Source organism: Castor canadensis, chromosome 9 (assembly GCF_047511655.1).
Source record: "Castor canadensis chromosome 9, mCasCan1.hap1v2, whole genome shotgun sequence".
Classification (NCBI taxonomy): domain Eukaryota; kingdom Metazoa; phylum Chordata; class Mammalia; order Rodentia; family Castoridae; genus Castor; species Castor canadensis.
The window spans coordinates 61,240,580-61,264,435 of NC_133394.1; the positions used below are offsets into that span (position 1 = coordinate 61,240,580).

The following is a 23,856-nucleotide window of genomic DNA, read 5'->3' on the forward strand; positions in this document are numbered from 1 at the left end:
AGGTATCAACTTTTGTCACAAGATGTTACTGATCAGTCCTGTTCTTCCTAGATTCCACAGTGGCTGCAAGGTGACTGCCAAGAGAATGGCTCAGAGCAAAGACAGATACAAAGTAGAGGCAGGGATGCCAAACTTTTATCCTGCTTTTAGTTACCCTTTGGACATTTACAGGCACAAGTGAGGCATCAGTGCTTTTCAGGATAAATGGTTTCTCAGTACCTGTTACACTACTCCTGATTGGAACTGTGAAGAATGACAGTTCCTCTGTCTCATTACTACTAAGCTTATTATAACCTTTCTTTCTACAGTCTTCCTCCACAACCTTAGTAATCATTGTTTTGTTTGTATTTAAACTTGGTTTACATTTGCGATTTCTAGTCACATTTCTAAGCTGTCTTTATCTTCAGAAGGGGTGTTTTTGTTTTCAGAGTGTTTGCTAACTTCTCAAATAACAAAACATGAATGTGCTTACTTAGCATGATTTATTTCTTATTCCAGATCATTAATAAGAATGACCTGGCTGCATCTAACAATGCATGTAAAGCCCCTCAAGACAGTGTCACAGAATAAGTACAGGGCCAAAAAATTTTTCATTATACAGTTGACACTTATGTTTTCAACATGAACCGTCTTTTCTTTATTGTTACTTCTTTGGTAATTTAGTTGCTAATTATTGATGGGCAGTAGCTAAGAACAGATCCTGCAACAGTGATGGATGAAGTACAGAAGTTTCTAGGAGTCTCTCCTCATTATAATTATTCGGAAGCTTTAACGTAAGTTTATGTTCTAATTTGTTTATTCAAGGTCCAGCAGAGAACTTATTTTAAAGAAATTTGGTTTGGCAATACCTGGTCAGCTGTTTCTTATGTACTGATTGTTTTCTAGTTTAACATTAACCATTTGGAAAAAAAACATTTAAACAGTATGACAAAGAAATATCCTAAATCTTGTGTTGATTCCTACCTATGCAAAGATTTCCCCTGGAAGGAAAGTATAAAAACAAAATAGTTGTGAATCTTAAAACCAACAACTTACCTAAAAAGAAGCTATGTGAAATAAATTGGTAAGCTGAGCCTACTCAACCAACAATATTGGGACCTCTTGGAAGAATGAAGAAGCAATTGACTAACCTGTATGTAATTTTCAGAAACAATGTCAAACAGCAAGAAATAGCCCCATAGGTGACTGAATAGGCACAGAGAGAGGTATGACTATGGCCTTCAATGTACTTCCAGTGTTTACTTCTTGTCTTTACTCACTGTAAATGCCCTTGTTCCCACTTCAAAAGACAGCTTTCACAGCACTGGTTTGGTTTGTTGTTTGGGTTCTGTTGTGGTCTGTTGTGTTTTGTTTTGTTTTGTTTTCTTGCTGGTTTCCTGTTTTTCGTAGATTGTTGACTCCAGGGCTAAAACTAGGGAGAAGCAAGAGAGCCACTAGAATTTAAGGAACAAACACTCACTCTTGGGATTGTGCCTGTGCCTAAGAGTGAGTGCCTCCTTAAATTTTGTACCCTAGGTGCCTGTCTTCCCTCACCCTACTCCTGCCTCTATATTTTTATATAAGACCTTCATTTACTATTTTTAAATACAAACACCATCTTACACTGTTCATTTATAATGGATGACAATCAGATTTATGAGATTTATGACAATCAGATTTATGCCTCAAGCACATGAAAGATACTGAGCTGGATGAGCTGTGGACCTGACTCTTGTTATAATTTTTTTTAATTTTAAAGGTCATGGAACAAGCTTTAAAGAAACAGAAAAAGACAGTACTGTGAAGTTATTCCATTTTCCTTTTCTGTATAAAAATCATTTCCATAGATAACTGGTTTTCCTTCTTTTATTATACTTTATCCTCTGTCAATTTAGAAAGTGAGAGGAAGATTTCTTTTACCTTCCAGCATCCCTTACACTAAAGGATTGACAGAAAAACATCAAACACAGCTTGTATCTTGTAAAAATCATACCCAGAGACCTTAAGTGACACATTTTGGTTTAGAGGACAACAGACTAGGTAGAACTCTGGAGTTTTGAGCTTCCTTCCTGAGAGTCATTTACTTTGTTGTTACTATTAACCTCCTGACTTTTTTCTATACTTCTAGTACTGCCAGAGTTTTGCAGAGCTTAGTTCAAGTATTAACAGACACCAGCCTTAAGTATTTAGCATTCAACTTAATCTTAAAGGAAGCTGAGTGATTTTCGTTTGCAGTTAGAAATTCAAGTCCACTTTCTGTCTTCTATCTTTTTAAGTATCTCTTAGAAAAGAAATCTTTTATTTTCTAAAAAGTTTTCTATTTCAACTTGGCTTATCTTTAGGTCTTTTTTATAGAGTATATGGCAAGGCTCTGTATTTCAGAAAAAAAAGAAGTAGAGTATTCTATAAAGACATAATCTTTTTTCCTTGAGGAACGTCCTTGACCTGCATGCTGTGTATTTGTCTCCTTTGTATCCAGCTTGGCAGCAAGCTTTTTATTCATCTCCACTACTGAGAAAAGGCTATGTAAACTTAAGAGAATTAATATCAAAGCAATGTGTTATATACAAAGAACTGTGTTTCACTTTGCACCTGGGATGTATCTAGCTAAAATCACCCATTACATGATCCTCTTGGGGGCTCAGGGGGTAAAGTAGTAAAATAAGATATATAGTCCAAGAAACCACAGTTTCTGGTCCAGCAAGCTGCCCAAGCTCTTACCCTGCTGATAGAGATGATGCACTTCCATTTAGTTTTCTTTATGTTTTCTTTCCAATCATCAGTTAACCTGACATACCTTGTAGTTGAGATAAGGATAGCTGTACAGGGAGTTGAAAGTGCACTTGAATATTTGGAAATTTCATGTCTTTGTCTTAGCTCTAAAATGATCTTCCTTTACCCTGTATCTTTTTTTTTTTAAACCAGAGTCCTGTATTCACAATTTAGTTACTCTCATTAGAGTAACCCTATAGTGACGGCTATTTTATGGTGCTTTGGAAATGTTGGGAATGACTATGAGTACAATATGTAGATTCTCAGAAATGTCATTTATACAGTTGCCAGGAGATCCTTTATATACTTTCATATTGCTTCTTATTTTCCTGATAATGATAGTGAAGATTAGAAATTTCCTTCAGTGAAAGTCTTCTATGAATATACTAAACTACAAACCAACATAAATTCTAATATAATCACATAAATTCAGTGCTTTACACACAGTACAATAAATGAGTGAAAGGTGGACTATACAAAATATTACTATGCAATCTTGGCATGCAAAAATGCTCTAATTTAAGAGGTCTCTATGCTGACTATCTCCAATATAGAAATTGTAGTGTCAAAACTCTTTTCAAGAAGAATAGCAAAGAAATCCACTATTGTAAAAGTGTGTTTTATTCCTTCCCACAATTTCTAAAGAAAGTGTTCAAGAATCCCAAATGCAAAGTCACTAGTCTGTGATGATTTAAAATTACTTAGTACTGTCATCATGGGGTTCAAATGACATACTGAATTTGTTTTAAAAATCTGATTTTCTCAGTGAGTATATCATTTGAAATCAGCAATACAGGCTTAAAGCAATATAAATGGGACCTTTCTCATCCACTTAAAGTAAATTACAATCTTACAACTCTTATTCAACATAACTTTAATCTCTAAATTGTGTATAAGATTGATATAATGATGCTCCTTTAGTTTTTAGGTTATGTATAATAGTATTTTAAAGCTGACTTATTGTTTGGGAGAAAGTAGGGAAAGCATTACCTGACATGGATTGCACTAATTTGTATAAACTAAAATGAAAAATATACATAAACTGTTAATTTTGCCATGAATAGATCCATTCATAATTATCACCTGCCCATCAGTGACCATGACAGAAGTCTTCACATTCTAAAATATCAGTTAAATACCTGAACCTGACATCTCACTTGCCAATTAATTAATTTGTTGAGATTAATGAAACCAAATTGTGTTAAACAAATTTTTAAGACTAATTTACTTTGAAAACTTCAATAATGGGCAATGAGAATTTGAAGAGCAGGGATTGATCATAGTTGTGTGTGTGTGTGTGTGTGTGTGTGTGTGTGTGTGTGTGTTGTGTTGTTTTATTTTGTCTCATGGATGAGGCTTAGCTCAATCATAAAGGACTAAAGCTGCTTCAAAGTTCAGAAAGACTTCAGTTGTTTCTAATATCACTTCCTTTGTCCAGGAATTCTTTTCCAACCCAGTGCTGATGAGTTTTAGTAAAAATCTGCCATATTAAAACATTTTAGTAGCAAAAAATAGTAGCCATAATAAATAAAGTCTGTTGTTTCTCTGGATGACCTACAGAGAGCACCTAAAAATGCATTGAAAAGAAAAAAGATCTATTCCAATTTCTTAATAAATTTTTAACGTGGCTGTACCATTTCAAAATAAATATATATTTATATGTATTAAATTTTTATAGGTACACATATACATCCCCATGAAAACATTGTATGGTAGGCATTAGTAACTTCCTTTTCAGATAGAAAAACCAGAAAACTCAAGCCAAAAGTCACTCAACAAATAAGTTGAGGAGGCAGAATTGAATATCAATCAGTTATTTCTGGAACCTGCACTGCCAATCTGTGAAGCAATTCCCATTGGCATAAGATGTTAGAACCACAGAAAATCAATATTGTATTTCCTAATGAATACTATATCAACAAGAAATGCTTCCTTTTAAAAGCTGGAATGTTAAAATGAGTTTTTAAAGTAGTATCAGACTTTATTAAAGACATAATCCATCTCTAGACACACTGACACACTAAATATCACTTTGCAAATAAATGTGTAATCATAGAGATATGCAAATTAAAACCATTTTCAGATACCACTATGTACCCATTGGAATGGCTATTATCCAAAAGAAAATCCAAATGGCCATAAACCCAAAAGATAATACCAAATATTGACAAGAATAGGGAGAAATTGCAGTCTCATATACTGGCCACTTTAGAAAGCACTTTTTTAGTTTCTTAAAAATTAAACTCCACTCCTAGGAATCAATCCCAAGATAAATACAAACCTAAGTACATAAAAAAACTAGTAAGTGAATGTTCATAGCAGCATTATTCATGATAGCTAAATATAAGAAACAATCCAAATTCCATCAACTGGCAAATGGATTAATTTGGCATATCCATACCAGAAAATAAAAAGAAAATGCCTATAAGTGACAAATTTACAGTCAAAAAGATAAGTGTTTACCTAGCATGGGGCAGGGGTGACAGCAAAGATTGACTACAGTAGGCTTTAGTAATTATTTTTAGGTGATGGAAATGTTCTATAAATGGATTGTGGTGATAAATTTGCTAAGTATCATAATTGTACAATTACAATAAGTGAAAATTAGGATATGTAAATTGTACTGCAAAAAAATGCTAAGAATAAAATCTGGGGCTAGGGGCACAGCTCAAGTAGATGACTACCTGCCTAGCATCCTCAAGGCCCTGAATTCAGTCCCCAGTATTGAAAAAAAAAATAAAATGTGCATTGCTAAAATGATTCATTAAATCATAAAAGTATAGGTGCTGGGAGAGAACTGAAAAAGTTCTTATTTTGTCCTATATTAATAACAAAAAGGATGTATTTTGATTTTAAAATTTATCTGCACTATTTTGGCATGGAAATATTATTTCAATTTAAAGGCATCGCAGACCTTTTAAGTATTACCTGAATGTTCTTTAGTATTCATCTGCTTGAGGTCAATCACATTTTCATTAATACAGAAATATCACTGGTTAAAGGTTGCCATTCTCCTTGGAGAATCTAGGTGCCCCTGCCCACACGTCTCTTCTAGTTACTTCTAGATGACCCCAGGTTATATTCCATAAAGTTTAATACCATTTAATAAAATTCTATTAATAACTATTATATGCATGACTCTGGAGACATAATGAAAATATCATTACCACCAAGACAGGGAAGTCATAAAGAGAAATACTACACAGCACATAATACTTCTTTCAAAGTATTTACTTCCTAAAAACCTTGAAAGGAGGGGCCCAGCTAGGACCATGACTGCCAGTGTCTACATAAAAAGGCTGTTTCTTTGCTGTTCCACCAGACTTCAGTGGCATTATGGCTATTTTATTGGTCCTAAGGTCATTCTTCAGAGGGACATTGCTGATGTTCTGAACAGATGTGAAGTGTGAAGTGATCTTTCTCCATCATTTGTCAGATTTTTTTCACCTGGATTCTTAATTAATATTATTCATGTCTTCAAACTCACAAGTCCCCTCATCAGCCGCAGTCCTTCACCTTGTATCTGTGACTGTTCTCTATGAGGAACTAGACTCAGTGCCTTAGGGCACCTGGAAAATAGGTGCAATAATTTCTCTTCTCACTTTTCTACTCTGACACACTCACACCACTGCCTGTGAACTTATGCGTGCAGACACTTGAACTAAGTGCCACACACTCATACACAGGCACTGTATAATAATATCTAATCAATTAGCAGAGATGAAAAAGAGCCTATTTTTCTTTTTATTCTTAATTTTAGTGTGTGAAATTCAATGTTTCTTAGAAAAACCTTCTCTCATAAGATTGCTCATTTTAACACATGGGACATGTGTTATGTATCTACAGCAGGTATATTTTAACAAAACAATAATAGCTGGTCCGAATTCTGAATTTTGATCACATGAATACCTAAAACGTGCCAGAATTCACATGTGGAAAGTGCAGATAGCAAACTGTTAATAAAAATATTGCATCAACACAGACTTCCAGAAATGTTATTACATTGGAATTTTCTAAAGGCTTTCATACATAATTCAAATAATAATGCCCTCAGGAGTGCCCTCTTTGTACCTTCACTACAAAACTAATTCATGCAGCTGTTTTATTGATTCAAACAAGAACATAAACTGCATGAAAAAATATGTTGTGTCATGGTGTTACACAGTTGCTTTAATAATGATAAGGAAAATGCTTTGCACACATCCTATTGTGTCTAGTAACTGAAGCAAGACAGAGGCAGTTATAAATTTACATTCTTTCCAAAGGCTATAGTCATAAACACCACAACATTAGCTACATATAGGCTCCATACACACACATTATAAATCACACTATAACTTTAAATGTTTTATTGACATATAATTTTACATTTAATAAAATTCACCAATTACAGTTACTCAGTTCAATGAATTTTAACTAATGTATATAGCTATATCCACTGCAATCAAGTTTTAGAACATTTGTATTAGTCCAAAGAGGTTCCTCATGCTGTTGTGCAGTCAAACCTTTTCCCTTACTCCCAGCATCTGATATCAACTATCTCCTTTCTTTCACTTAGCACAATATTTTTGAGATTCCTCCAAGTTTTTATACCTATAGCTGGTCCTCCTTTAATGTTGAGTAGTATTCTTTTCACCAAGAGATGGACAGAAGAGAATGTTTCCATTTGGGACTATTATGAAAAAAGCTACTATGAACATTTGTGTAAAGATCTTTATGTGGGCATGTATTTCTTATTGTCCTTGGGTTAATACCTAGAAATGGGGCCAATGGGTCATAATCTAATTATGTTTTTAAATTTAAAAGAAATTTGACAAAATGGCTGTAATATTTTTAATTTCTACAAACAAGATTTGACAATTCTACTTGTTCCATTCCTTTGCCAATACTCGGTATTAGTCTTTAAATTCAGTCATTCTAGTGAGTGCTATTTCATTTTCATTTTCATTTGTATTTCACTGATACTCATGATGTGAAGTAAATTTTATTGGTTTATTGATCATTTTCATTCTTTGCTGAAGTGTCTGTTTCAATATTTTACTCAATTTTATTAGTATTATCATCTTTTAGATTGAATTATATTTTCTTAGTACAAGTCCCTTATGAGATATATGTTTTGCATATATTTTCCTCCAGTCTGTGGTTTCTTAAGTATCTTTAGAAGAAATCTTTTAAGAAATCTTTGCCTAATCCAAGGGCATGAAAATTTTCTATGTGGTTTTTCTCTGTTTTCTTTCAAAATTTTTACAGTTTTAGCTCTTAGGTTTAGGTCAATAATCCCTTTCATGTTAATATTTATATATAGCATGATGTAAGGGTAAATGTTCTGTTTTTCCATGTAAATATTCAATTTTTCTAGTGCAATTTTTCTAAAAAATTAATCATCTCCCATTGAATTAGCTTGGCACCTGTTTTTTTAACCAGTTGACCAATCGTTATATAAGTCTATTTCTGGATTCTTTTGTTCCATTGATCAATTGGTTTTCTGATACCAATACAATACAGACTTGATTACTGTATCATGATAGTAAATCTTGAAAGTATGTAATATTGGATTTCGAACTTCACCATTTTCAAATCATTTCAAATTGTCTTAGCTTTTCTAGGTTCTTTATATTTTCCTGTATATATTTAAATCATTTTTAGTTTCTACAAAAGAAAAAAAGAGCCAACTGGAGTTTTGGTTGAAATCACATTAAACTATAGACAAATTTGGAAAGAGTTGATACTTTAGATAAATTTAGAGAAAGTTGATACTTTTAAAGTATTTAGTCTTCAGATCTATGAACATAACACAGCTCCTTCTATTTTCTTTGCTCTTAGGAATGTTTTGTAGTTTTCAGTGCACTAATCTTGCAGATATTTTTTGTTAACTTTCTCCTCAGGTATTTGAGGGTCTTATGCTAATTTAAATGTGTTTTTATTTACATTTCCAAAATTATTCATGTAATTTTTCAAAACATTGAAAGTAGCATACAGAGTAGTACAAACTAAAAACCAAATAAAAAAAATTCGAAATGATAATTCTTTAATTGAATAACAAAGGCAATATGAAAGAATTGTCATTGCTGTTGCTTTCACTTTTATATTTAAACATGGAAATTACTGCTTTGCTTACAATGAATAATAATACAAAACATACCCAGAGACCAATAAAGAAGAAAAGGCCCTGAATCTAGAGCCAGGAGGCCTAACTTGAATCATGACCAGAATAGTGGGGAAGTATATAGTCCAAGAAAAGTAAAACTTAACAAGCATTTTCTTCCCTTTTATTTTTTATTGAACATATGTTTAGTGAAAATTCACAAGAGCCAAACACTGTACTAAGTGCTATAAAATGAAAGGAATTCTGCACACCATTTCCTTAAGAGTAATCTCTAAATGAAGACCCAAATGAGAGTTACATGAAATACTTTGGTAAACTGAAAGGCAAATTTGACATGCTACCATTGACTATGCTGGAGAATCCTAAAAGTAATCACTGCATGGCACACCAGAATGTTTTTTTTTAAATCACCCTGTGGTTAAGTAGTACAAGTATAATCTAAATCCACAGACATGAATGAAGATTGATACATCATTTTTAAGTACTATAAATGAAAAGAATGAATGTAAAACTCAATTTTTCCTTCCAGATGAAAGAGATAGTCTTATTAATTTCTATTAATAGGGTATCTTCTGCTGAAATTTTTTCTACTAAGAATCTGGCAAACTCACAAATATGACAGATGGACTGAGATTTCAGAGATATGCCAAAAGACTTTCTGCAAAGGGATATAGTAAAAAAAATTCCAGTTCCCCTAGCTGTAGATTAATATCCGAATTCATATATTTATGTTGTTGGTCAATAAATCTTAAAAACTGCTTGAAAAATACTCTTTGGGTTTGGGAGGGTTTCTTTTTTTTTTTAGATTTGATTCTCATAAAGCCTTCTGGTGTCAGTTATTGGAAGAAGGTAAAACAAAATGCCTTGGAAAGAGTAAAGGAAGAAAATATCCTCCAATGGATTCTAATGTAAGTATAGAGCTTAAAAAATACAAACTAAATGTACAAAATGATAAAATCACATATATTTTCTTAGAAAAGTGATTAAAGTCAAAATTCGGCCCTTCTAAAAATTAAGTGACATTTGAATTCAATAATCTAAGTTGCTTTTCTTGATTTTTCCAATTACATATTATTACATATTGCAAGAATAAAATAAAGTAAAAGAACTTGCAATTGTGAATCAAAACCAAAAGGTAACATATCACTACAAAAAGAATGACACCTGCACAGAATACTTTTTTTGGATACTGGGGTTTGAAATCAGGACACTTGCCAGGCAGGCGCTCTATCACTTGAGCCACTAACCCTTTTTATTGGGGAGGACTATGTGCTTTTTTGAGATATGGTTTTACGAACTATTTGCCTAAGCTGGCTTTGAACCACAATCCTCCTGATCTCTACTTTCTAAGTAGCTAGGATTATAGAAGTGAGCTACCAACACCCAGCTTGCACAGAAATTTTGTCACTAAAAATGTTCATTGAAAACAAGACAGGAAATATGTCAACTAAAAACTGCAAATAAGACCAAAAGATTTCTCTCTTTTTTTTTTCACTGCTAAATCACTCTGTAGTATAAGTATAGCATGGATAATAATGTTAATTGCTGACATAATACACTAAGCTTTGAACTGTTACTATGCTATTAAGATGAAGGAGTTAATGTATTTCTCTAACATCCTAGCAGATGATTGAGGCTTTAAGGAATGGAGATATGTATACTGCAGTATCAGCACTCTGTGTTTATTCTGTTTAGAATGGTGATATTGCAAGCACTTAACACTATAGTTTTCTCAGTTTGAACAACCTGTATTTTGACTTTAATGCTTATTTCACATACAGTAAGATTTATTCATATTTTATTTCATAATCAGTCTATTTAGTATATAATTTTGAATGTAAGAATCCAAGATTATTATTATTATTATTCTACTATATATATTATACTATATATTATTATTATTATTATTATTATACTACCTTTAGAACTCAGAAATTTAAAATATTTGGGATTTTTTCCGCAATGTTTAATATTTCATGTTAACTGACAATCTTGAGGTGGTCTTAGAATCCTCAGGTAACCTGAATTTATTTGAAAACTCTTATCTAACAACACCTTCAGGATCATTTGTTGTGCCAAGCCAGGCCTGAGAGACAAGGGTCTAAATTCAATAAGTTCACAATTAAATTCTGCATAGAAGGTATGGTGAAGGGGAGATTCTGTTGTATTGATAAAGAAACTATATCATCAACACTCTAATTTTATTTGGTTTTGGTTAATTGTCAAATACACCTTCAGAATACAATGAAAACAATCCTAATACATTAAAGAGAAATCAAAAGATTATTTCTAGAGTATTTCAAGAAAGCAATATAAAATGTATAATTTTATATCAAAGATCTGCCTATATATTTATTAAAGCTAAAATGCTTAGAAGACTCTAAAGAATGTCTTTCTTAGCATTTTATTTTACTCTTGTCTAACAAACATACTGAGATATTACACAAAATTTGTTGGTAGAGATAGATGAGAAAAATACAACGTTTCAGGATATAGATTCTAGATCTCTCAACAAGGTACTATGTATACATACTTTAGTAAAAGGAGCAGGAAGATGGAAAGTGGTTAAGAAAGACTAATACAGATGGAGTAAACTTGATCAAAGAAGATTATATGTATTTCGTAAATATCACAATGAAACCCCTTTGTACAATTAATTTATGCTAACAAAAAATTTTTTAAAGAGGTGTGAAGTGGCTGATTTTGTGCAGATAGCATCAAGAGAGAGGGCAAAAATAAAAGAACCTCCACAGAGGCTCCTTTTTCCATTTGTGATGGAACTACAAATGTGTAGGATGGATTAGAGTAGGTGACAGCACTCTGCTCATCTCACCTCCTAGTACAGAGAAATGCCAGTACCCCACCTCAAGACTATCAACAAGACATTGTATGATGTGCTGAATCAGTAATCCACATGCTTAATATAAATTTTAATCTAGACCTGGTGTACCTGATACTTATTTAAGCATGATCAAAGGATATGGACTATACTTCAATAAACAAAGTTAAATGTTCTTTTATCTCTTCCTCCCCACTCAGAGCAGAGCCTTTTTGTCAAGCTACTACCAAGATCACAACGTGGAGCTCTCAAAGCTGCTGCACAAACTGGGACAGCCTCTGCCATCCTGGCTAAGACAAGAGCTGCAGAAAGTGAGATAGCACTGAGAAAAAAGCTTCCCAAGAATCCACCTTCCATATACTAACAGTCACCTTTCCAAAGCTTCCAGAAGCTATGAAAAGGCTGTCAAAAAAATATACCTCTTCATACAAGAAAAAAAGAACAAAGTTCTTTCCATGTGCTGGCATGTGACTGCTTAGGAACAATGGTGTCTGTTACAAGCCTTGAGGCCTATGGCCTTCCTCTTAACCCATATCTGAGCCTGTGGGATTATTGTAGACTACTGTGCATTCATGTGGAAGTCGTAGCAATCGACATAAATAATAAACAAAATGCAGAACTGTTTCATTTCACAGTGATATTTACACTTTTATGTATCAACTAAGATTGTGTCTCTGTAGATTTTTAGACCACTGTTTGCCTGTACAATGTTTTCTTATTCTTTGATGCTATAAAGTATCCTACAAAAACAAGAACCAAAATAAACATCACAATGTAACATAAAATTCCAAAAACATACAACTCATGAAAAAAATGTCTGCCAAAATTTAAATCCACTGAAGCATTTAGAAAGAATTATAAATCATAATTTTTGCTAGATCAGAGAGTGGAAAAGTTATATATATATGAGTTTTACCTGCATCAAAAAGATAAGTACTACAGCAAGAAAAAGTATCCTTTCATATATATAGTCTAGTGCATTTATGTAAAAATTTCTAACTGTTTCATCATAATGTAACTGTCATATTGAAATATATATGGTAAAACTATTGGTTAGTAAATAGAAACACACAGAGTACACCAAAACAGTAAATAATAATGTAAGTGTGCTCGGTAAATTCTCTAAGAGGGAGACATGATAGGAGTTTAAAGGTATGTCGTTCAGAACGTCATGTCCACTTGCTGTAAACTGTAAATCTATTCTAGTAGTCCTCTCTGGTTCTGCAGAAATGCATAAATAAAGTTGGAGATATGTGTCATCTCCAGAAACAGGTTGACTTTTAAACATGAATAGCTTCCTTTTTGATGTCCCCAGAACAAAACATACTAAATGAAAACTAGAGGCAGTCTCCCTAGATGCTGTGTTTAGGCTATGTACATTTAAATTGTTGAAAAACTTCATTTTCTGGGTAATTCAACAAATTAATATCTTGGATTTGTAACTTGATATTTGAAATTATACTTTTGATACAAGACAGAAAAAATAGGCACGCTAGAGATCCATTTTTGAGAATATTTCATACATCACTCTCATGGAAGATAACAGAACATTGTTAAATTGATGGATTACCTACTAAATTAAATGCAGAAAGGTCAAAGATGAGCAAGGCATAGTTCTTAAAATATATTTACACTTATATTTTTAATGAAAAAATATGATTGATAAACTTTTGAAAAAAGAATACAATAAATCATACTTATTTTCTTGTATTAGTATTTACTTCACTTTTAATGTACTTACACATACAAAAATTTAAGTAGTGAATACATTTCTTGCTATAATTATATAAGCATTTATAAAATATTCTCAAAGTTATGATTTGAAAAAAATATATGAGCCAGGTGCTAGTGGCTTGTGCCTACTATAATCCTACCTACTTGGGAGGCTGAGATCTGGAGGATCACAGTTCAAAGCCAGCCTGGGCAAATAGTTCATGAGACCCTGCCCCCCATCTCAAAAATAACCACAGCAAAATGGACTGGAGGTACTGCTCAAGAGATAGAGCGCCTGCTTTGCAAAATCTGAATTTAAAAGTGAACTCTATCAATTATTTACTAATTAGAAAACAAACTGTGAAATTCTTCCACTTACTACAAATTTTTTAATGTGTATTATAATTGTCAATTAAATTTTTAAGCACTTAATGTACTCAATGATCACACAAATTTTAAACAGTTATCAGACAGAATTTGGAAAAGAACCAATTTTTAAATCCCTGACTAAAAACAGCAAAATCATTTGGGAAAATATGGCAGCCTCCATGCTAACTGCCACCTCTTTTGAAGGAGCACATTCCAAACATGCTAGGAAAGTTACCAGAGTCATTCAACTCCATTAATTTAAGAAAACTACTGTAAGAAGATCAAACATTGTGAAAATAGGCCCCAATAGTTACACACAGTGTCATTTCATTTGGCAACAATGTTTGTGCTGATAAAAGAAAACTGACACCTAATATATGTAAAGATGAGATGTACAAATGAAGTTCTAAATAAAGTAACTAATAGCATCCTTTTGTCCAAGTAAAAGGAGTTAAGTAAGCAGCTCATCCTTAAAGTAAATGTTAAACCATGTTCAATTCTTGTAGAATGAAAGGAGAAAAGGAGAGAGATGGTACCAAAATCTACTAATTCACCAATAAATGTTTAAAACCTTTGAAAGAATTTTTGACCACTCAATATGTTTTGGAAAGAGTAGCAAATTCTAGAGGACATGCATACTTTCCACACTATATTTCCAACTAATTATTATGTTATTCTGAAAGTAATATAAATACACATGAGAAAAGAATGAGAGATAACATGACTAAAAATTAGCTCTGTATAAAATTCCCTTTTTCAATACTTAAAATATGGAACTTCCTCAGGAAGAAGTGAAATGGTTATTTCAATGTTTATAGCTATAATATTCTTGTCATTCACATTGAATGAAAATTACTGGAAACATTTTTTTTCTCTGAGTTTTTTAAAAGAAAAAAAAACTGAATACAATTCTGATAGTTGCATGGTACCTCATATGTATAACAATAAACTGATAAGAAAATGAAAATTTTGTGTATGGTGATTTTTAGACAATTAATAGGTGTATGATTGTTTTGCCTGGGAGGTAGTGGGGGGGTACTTATATAACATAGGTATGACTAATATAATTTAAACGCAGAGATGGATGGAAAGCTTCCAAGTAGGAAGAAAGAAATTTTTTAACTATAATAGCTTTTCAACAACCTTTCTCCTCCTAAATTTTGGTGTTGTGATTTTTAAATTTTTATTTCATTTTATTTAGTTCTAACAGATGTAAAGCAGTTCCTACATCACTCATGGGCCCCTTTCTTTCTTTAAGAGTTTTAAAAGGTGTTAGGTCTATAAAAGAATCTCTACAAGGGGTGGGCACTTAGACATTCATCTTTATTGTCCACAAAGTTTCTTTTCTTTACTCCAATCCCTTTCTCTTCTAGATATCAGATTTTCTCATGTTGCAACCATCTTGTCTAGATGCTCCAAATGAATTCTCCGTAGGTCTGCCTCCTCCCCACATACACAAATTGCTCCTATCTGGAATACATCTAATTCCCAATTTTCTTTCCAAATGTTCCAGAGCCAATCAGATCCTCCAAGACAAATCAGTGACTAGTTAATAAACCAACCCATCAGTATTAATGGCTTATAATGATATCATATTATGCTTTCCAGTTAAACCCAAACTTCCCAGTAGAAACTCATCAGTGGGGACTCTCCATTAGAGAGGCACTGAACCTAGCAAGTATTTTGATGTAAATATGTTTCTTTTCTTTCTTTTTTTTTGTGGTCCTAGGTTTTGAAATCAGAGACTTGTGCTTGGCTAGGCAGGTGCTCTATTACTTGCACCACAGCCTAGCCCAAAATATTTCTTTAATTCCAAATTACACTATATAACTTGAGTTCTATTCTGCTAAAGCTAGCTTTGTTTAATTACTATCTGCAATATAGTTGCTTCCTTTTTACTTGCTACAACCCACTCTCAACCCTCAATACACACACACACACACACACACACACACACACACACACACACACCCTATACCCAGACAGTTGATTTCTTGGCTGGCTTGGAATGTCTATCATCTCTTCACATACTTTACACAAGGGCTGACTACATGTCATAAAGTCAGCCGTGAATTTGAGCATGAAAGTCAAAGAATGTGATGGTTAATTTTATGTCATCTTGACTAGGCCAGATCAAATATCATTTCTGGGTTGTGTCTGAGAGGATATTTCTGAATGGCATTACATATGAATTGGTGTATTCAGTGAAGTAGATTGTGCTCCCCATCATGGATGATTATCATCCAACTCACTGAGATGGATCATCCCATCTCATCTCGTCTTTTCTCTCAGACTGCAATTTACAACAATGGCTCCCTGGTTCCTAGGCCTTCTGTCTCAGAATGAATTAACCAGACTTCATCTAGTCTCCAGCTTTCAGGCAGCAAATCATGGGACTTTTCAGCATCTATTAGTATGTGACTGAGGCAATATGTATTCACACAGTGTGAGATTGATTCCATCCCCAAGAAAATCATACTTTGTGTGTGACTCTCACCTGTAGTTAAGGGTACCAAATTGGGGCCACTTGCTTCCATCCAGTACTATTACTAGTTCTTGCCATTTATTGACCTCAATTTTTCTCCATAAAAGTTCTCTATATATTCAGTTACATTAACTGCTACAGAATTAAATTTATTCATTTGTTAGCACATTAAATTTATTTTTAAATGAATCCTACATATATGAAATAATATATAAAACCCTAGGAATATATAGCATTTTGAGCTTTCATTTCCTCTATAAATCTGTATAGATATCTATATCCTTTACATATCTATTTCTACTGGTGCAATTAATAAAGCTAATTCAACCTTCCTCTACCTTTGTGCTCTTTTCAGGCCCACAATAGATTGGGTGTTTACCACATAACAATTCAAATACTAACTTTATCCAGAAACACCCTCACGGTAACACCTGGAAATAATGTTTCACCAGCTATGTGTGCATCCTGTGGCCCAATCAATCTGACATATCAAATTAGCCATCACATTTACTTATCAATCCCGTTCAAAAAAGTCAAAGCAAATTTTACAGATTAAATGATCCACAGCACAGTCTCCAAGTTATTGTTGGGAAGAATGTATTTCCCACATTTTACAATATAGAAAAATGAATTAAACTGAGTGAAATGTAAGACATTTCCAAAGCACAGAGAATATGTGACAAATTTTACATAAAACTGTCTACATCAAGCTGCTTCTTGGTTATGAGAGAATAAATTAAGTGTAGGAAATGCCTGCTGTCTATATTTCCACTGCCAAAAATGCTCTATTCAAATTGATAACTGAAATAGAAACAGGACCTTGCTCTTAAACATTATGCATAATTTATACAGTTGGACCAGAGAAGATGGGTTTTCTTTCCTCTATTTGGTATACAGCATTCTGAACCTGAATTTTTTTTAAAAAAACTTCAACAGAAATGTAAGCTCAAAATGCGATATATTCCTAGGACTTTACTTAATTTACATCTGTCAACAAACAAAACTCTTTAAAGCCCACAAGGCAAATACAATATCAAAAATAAACTTTATTTCACATACAAATGAATAAATAGACAAATTTATAAGAATGTAAAGATTATGGGCCGGGGGTGTGGCTCAAGTGTTAGAGCACCTGTCTAGCAAGTACAATGCCCTGAGTTCAAACTCCAGTACAAAGAAAAAAATTAAAGATTACAATTTTAAAAACAATAAAAAGGTATGAAAATGCAGTATTGATAAATTTTTGCTCCCACCTATGATTAAGTTGATAAAACCTATTGTTTCAATCCCCAATTGCCTTCAGGACAATCAAAATAATAAAGAGGATAAACTGGACTGTAGCCCGGTATCTGTGCTTAACTAAACATTGGGTATGTGACTTTTGGGGCCTCAATTTTCCCATCTGTCACTGTTAGTAAAAATATGATCATGGCTAAGAAGATGGTATTTTTCCCCTGCTTTATTTTACCATGTGGAGGTCCACCAATTTTGTAATATTGGCTCTCCCTGTCTCTTAGCTACTCTTCAATAGAGGAAGAGCCCTGAATTACCTAAGTGATAATTGGAAGCAGAAATTGTACTTGAATAACTAAACCTTCCTCCTTCAATTATCTTAAGGATCTACCATTAAAAAACAGTCACTCTGATCTACTCTGACTTACATTGGGTTTAGCAGAAATTGACTATAGGTACATTTTCATTAGTGATTATTAAGTTGGACATTGTAAAGGGTTTCATCATGATATTTCCGCACATGCACTTTGTGTGATGCATTTTGATCATATTCACTCCCTCTCTTGCTTTATTACTCCTCCTTCCCTCTTTTCCCTCCCCCTTCCACCTCCCAAGTTCTTTCATGACCTTGGTTTTTTTGATTCATATTGTTTTATCTTCTGCTTGTTTCCAAAAAATGAGAGAAAAATGCAGTATTTGTCTGGTGGGGTTGATTTTCATTTAACATGATAATCTCTAGTTCCATCCATTTTCTAGCAAACAACATAATTTCATTTTTCATAATAGCTGAGTAAATCCTTTGTCTTTATCCATTCATCTGCTGGTGGGCACCTAGGCTGATTCTATAGTTTGACTACCACAAATAGTGCAGCTATAAACATGGGTAGGAAGGTATCTCCATTGTATGTCAATTTTGATTCTTTTGGGTATATATCCAGCAGTGGTAGGGCTGGATCATGTGGTACTTCTAGTTTTAATTTTTTGAGGAACCTCCATACTTATTTCCATAGTGGCTGCACTAATTTATACCCCACCATCAGTGAATAAGAGTACCTCCCCTCCCACCCCCATCTTCACCAGCATTTGTTGTTTTTCATTTTCTTAATGAAACCTATTCTAACTAAAGTGAGGTGGTTTCACTTACCCCAATCAGATGCTGTTTCAATTTGTATCTCCTTGATGACTACAGATGTTGAACATTTTTTTCATTGATTTATTTAAAGCCACAAACATAATCAAAAGAAGAGCTAGAAACAAAACCAAAAATGTAAATATATTTTCAAAAACTAGGAAGATGAACAAGAGTATAAGTGAGGAATTAATATAGATAAGCTAAACATGTCTCATTCTTCATGTGGGGAGCCAAAACATACTAATTTTAACTAGTTACCTTTTTTTAAGTAGTTAAATTTGTTACCTTTAGGTAACAAATTAAGAAATTAAGGTAAACTCCTGGCCATATATCCAAAGGAATATGCTCTAGGATATGATAGAGCCACTCGCATACCCATGTTTATTGCAGCACTATTTACAACAGCCATGCCTTGGAAGCAGCCTTGATGCCCCATGACTAATGAATGGATTAAGAAAAATTGGTATATATACATAATGGAGTTTTATTCAGCCTTAAAGAAGAATGAAATTATGTTGTTTGAAGGTAAATGGATGGAACTGGAAAACATTATGCTAACCAATGTAAGCCAGGCTCCAAAAATCAAAGGTCACATGTTTTCCCACACATGTGGAAGCTAGACTTATAAATTAAATGTATATATAGATAGATAGATGATCACATATACATACATAAATACATACATATATGGTGAGAAACAGAATAAAATTTTAGTCTGAGGAGACTATGGGAGGTGGGAGAGCAAAAGAAAATGTTAGAGCATGAAAACTATTGAAACAGCCCACCTACATAAGAATATAATATAATGCACTGTACTCTAAGCTACTGTATATAAGGGGATCATGGTGATAGAGAAGGAAGGAAGGAACAAACGAACGAAAGAAGGAATGAAAGAAGGAAGACTTGTAGAGCTTTTACATAGTACTAAACAACGAAAAAAAAACTACAGTTAATATGGAAAGGCTAGGCTACAAATATACACTTCCTTTTCCCAAATATGTAGGCATACAGATGTATGCAGCCAGATCTTCTTCATATACTTCAACGAAAACAATTATCAAAATAAACCTAGTACAGAAATTGATATGAGAATCCATCCGTCTTTTATTAAGCCAAACTTAAGGAGATTTGCAAAAATGTAGCACAATGCCACTCTGAATTTTCTTTTGATTTTGGCAATGATGTTATTCTTGGCTTTCTCTTATTTTAAAATTAATTCATTTAAAAATTTTTAAGTTTCATGTCTAATACAGTAAATATTGATAGATACAACTCTTTTAAAGTCCTTTGGCAGATATTGGGAGTTGGAAGTAATTTAAGTATCTACAGCTAAGACACCATAGAAAGAAAGTAAATAGAAAACCAGACTATACCTCCCCTCCACCACCTTCAAATTCTACTCTCAAATGGAAGCTGCCTGGATGAGATAAGGATGATTCAAAACAAAGAAGCAAGGCAAACACAGATTTGGGTTTCTTTTCTGCTGGCCTTTCTCACTGCCACTGACCTGAGCCCTAAAAGTGAAAAGATGAAAGATCTTAAGTGAGGATCAAACGTAGAGAAAAGTGTGTCCAACTTCCCATTTAAAACTCCTCAAAGCAGGCCCAGTAGGATGGTACATGCCCATAATCCCATCTCATAGAAAGCAGAAGCAGGAGGATCTCAAGTTTGAGATAAGCCTAGGCCACACAGTGAGACCATATTTCAAAAAAGGAAAAGCCCACATTCTTCAGGGAAGCTGCAGAAATCACTAAAAACAGGATTTTAGATCCAAAGAGACATAGCACCCAGGACCAGAAGGACACATAATGCACAGACTGATGATGACCACAAGTTACAGGAGGAGCCCAGACCAGAAAGCAGAAGCCACTTACCAAAGATTGAGCCTGATGAGATTCACCCAATGCCAGCAGAAGACAGAGGACGGCTGAGGCCCAGATGTTTCCCTCTCACCTCATGTCCATTGTCACGGCTACCTTGGGAAGAAAGGATGAGAAAAACACTGAATTTGGCTGGATTTTCCTGAAAGAGACAAAAATTCCAAAAGTGATGAAACATATATATATATATACATTTTTTTTTGTGTGTGGTACCTGAACTCAGGGCCTTATTCCTGGCTAGGCAGGAGCTCTACTACTTGAGCCATACTCCCATTCCTGAAACATATCTTGAATGTGGACATTTATTGAAAACTAATGACAGCTATATTTCTAATTATGGAATTAACACCCCCTACCTAAGCATTATGTCCCTGGTCCAATTAGCAATAATGGTGACTCAGGGAAAAAGAACAAATAGCCAGGATTGAGGCTATTTAAAATTATGCCTTAAGTAAAATAGGCCAGGAGTAAGCCTAGTGGTGCAGAAAGACTTAGGTCTGCAGGTGAAGCACATATGTAGATTGCAATCTTTCTCCAAAATAATCAGTTTCATCCTGAGTGACACCTGGTATAACCCTGGAATATAGACATGACCTGCAAATAATAGTATACCCAGTGATTTGATTAGTACATTCAATTTGTCAAGTAATCCTATTGTGTCTGTCTTCAATTATATCCAAAAGCAACCACTTCTGACCAACTGTGCTGCTGCCATCCCATTCTAAGATGCCATCATTGCTTTCCTGAATCTCTCCCCTGCTTCAATGCTCGTCTACTATAATCTACTGTCAACCCAACATGTGGTATATTCCTTAGACAAATTTGGTCAGCGCACTACTTTGTTAACACTCCTTCAATACCTCTCCTTTTTTATTCAGAATACTAATGATAGTTCATACATAGCCTCTGAGACCTTACATGATCTAGCATCCACTGCCTTTGTAACCACAGTTCCTCTTCTCCCTCTCTCATCCTACAGCAATTCTACACCCAAAAATTTTTATTTTCAGGATGTCTTTTTTTGTACATTCATCTTATACAATTTCCATTCTTAATCCTTCTCAATTAGTTCTGTCCAATAACTTTAAAATGATAAATATTCAAAAATTCTTATTGCTTTCAGCAAATTTGAGTCCTGAATTCCAAGGATTTTTTTTCAGGACCCTTCTGAGTTCTAGGGAATACTATTCATTTACATAAATTATCATATAGATAAAAAGAGTTTTAAACTAGAGAAATACAAAAGTTATTTCTTTGGTTCTAATTCTACTTAGTTTTCTATAATTTTACTTAGATTAAAAAATAACTACTAAAACATATATTAAATTAGAGTACTCTCATACACCATCTGATGTTTTAATTTTACTATTTTTACCTTGAGCCACTCCAGCAGCCCTATTTTTGTGAAGGGTTTTTCAAGATAGGGTCTCATGGAACTATTTGCCCAGCTGGCTTTGAACTGTGATCCTCCCAATCTCTGCCTCCTGAGTAGCTAGAATTATAGGTGTGAGCCTCCAGCACCCAACTTTATTTAAAAAAAAAAGTATGCAAAAATTGCTCTAAATTCAACTCAAGCTAAAATTTTTCAGAGTATTATATATGTCTTATCTCTTACTTGTGACCTCACAGCCTCCATCTGCCCACCACTAGCATTGCCCTCAGCCCCTGCTATGCCCTTACCCTTCTCCTCCCCACCCGCATCCCATACCTGCTCCCATACCTCCTCCCAAGCATGCTCAGCTCACCTGTACCCACTCCAGGAGGTGGCAGGAGCTGACAACATTATCTGAGCCCATGTGCCTTTTTCCATGACTAATCTCTCTCAAATTTAAAAGAGATGTAACTCCTTCTCCAATGACTCAGCCTCCTATATTAAAGAATTTAAATACCTAACCCAAGCATATGATATGACTTGGCATGAGACCCATCTTCCAAGGATGGAACAATTATTCTCACCTCTCATTTTATTTCCCAATCCTTCACTGATATTCAAAGAAAACTTAAACAGGCAGAGTGTGGCCCTCAAACCCCCCAGGGAGATCTTATGAAAATGGCATTTAAGGTATTTATAACTGAGCTGAGGCTTGAGACCACCAAAAGGCCCAGCTTTTTGCTGCCCTGAGGCTACCTCTTCCAACTTCGAGACTGGCTGAACAACAACACATGCCTCCAGGGGCCTGCTTCAAAGGCAACCAGACAAGACATTGTGCAAAAACACTGCCCTTCACCTCGCCCGCCTCCAGGACTCTGTCCACAATGTGGCCAGAATGGACACTGGAAAGACGACTGCCCCCTTTGTCTCTGCAAGGTAGGTCAGTCTCCCACTTCCACTCTCAACAGAGTTAAGGTCTCACAGACCTCTTGGGCTTGGCGGCAGAGACTGACACAGCCCTGGGACCTTGGCCCCCTTCAAGATCACCTCAGAGGAGCCCAGGGTAAGCATCCATGTAGCCCGTAGGCCTCAATCACCTACTTGGTACTACCTGACATCTCAGGTAAGCTTTATCCTTCACAGATCTCCGTGGTGGGGGTGGACAGTCTGCTCCACCAGCCAAAAAGAAAAGACAGTTTTATTTAAATTTAAATTCTTACAAAAGTTAATTTTAAAATACAGGTTACAAAGTAAACAACTGGAAAGGATACAGATAGGTAAACTTCACTGTGTGACAAAGTTAAAGTTGACTATAGTCTAAGAGCTGCCTAAAAGATTTTTAAGGTCATGCCAAACTAAAATCAAATTCTCTAAGGCTATAAAATAACAAGGTTATCTTAATATTGTTCTTCTCTGAGTAACATCTACAAAAAACTGTTAGATTTTATCAAAGAAATTATTTGTGTTTTCTGCTGACCTTGTCAAGCTTTAAGTACTACTAAATCAGAGTTCATTTACATATTTGCTCATGTGTCTTAAATAACCATCTTGTAACAATGTTGTGTGTATACTTTTTCTAAATATGGTACAAACATTTACAAAGTTAAAAATGTAAATTTATATCCAAAAGTGTTCCATTTAACCTGCATCCTGACAGTTTGACCCTGTTTGCCTTTAAAGATTACACAAACCCTTCGCAGCAACTAATCTGGACAGTTTTGCCACAAGAGTTTAAAGACAGTCTTCATCTCTTTGGACAGATCCTAACCAGAGACTTATTAGATGGGCACTACTCAGAGGCCACCCTTCTTCAATATGTTGATGATATACTTCAGTGCAGAGCCACAGAGCCCCTCATCTACAAGGCAACAGAGTCCTTTTAAAAAACTTTCTGGCCTCCGGGGATACAGAGTCTTTAAGGAGAAGGCTCAATTATGTCTCCTTCAGGTCACCTACCTAGGTGTGGTCTTAAAGGG

General features: G+C 34.3%; 1 protein-coding gene and 1 long non-coding RNA gene across 3 annotated transcripts in view; one reads left to right on the forward strand and one right to left on the reverse strand.

Annotated features, from left to right (window-relative positions):
- The window catches only part of LOC141410912 (bifunctional heparan sulfate N-deacetylase/N-sulfotransferase 3-like), a 115,869-nt gene extending 103,847 nt beyond the window's left edge, over positions 1-12,022 (forward strand). Inside the window, exons 10-11 of the mRNA XM_074041699.1 lie at positions 664-9,765; positions 11,897-12,022. Of these exons, the coding sequence (XP_073897800.1) occupies positions 664-687 (24 nt within the window). The 3' untranslated portion in view covers positions 688-9,765; positions 11,897-12,022. The remainder of the gene's footprint in view (positions 1-663; positions 9,766-11,896) is intronic.
- Positions 1-20,631, reverse strand: part of LOC141410913 (uncharacterized) — a 92,343-nt gene extending 71,712 nt beyond the window's left edge. The window contains exons 1-2 of one of the 2 annotated variants that reach the window (XR_012435715.1): positions 20,503-20,631; positions 18,641-18,743 (exon numbers count right to left, since the gene is read on the reverse strand). This is a non-coding gene — a long non-coding RNA (uncharacterized lncRNA). The remainder of the gene's footprint in view (positions 1-18,640; positions 18,744-20,502) is intronic. The other variant, XR_012435716.1, reaches the window with a different exon arrangement.
- Positions 20,632-23,856: the final 3,225 nt, after the last annotated feature.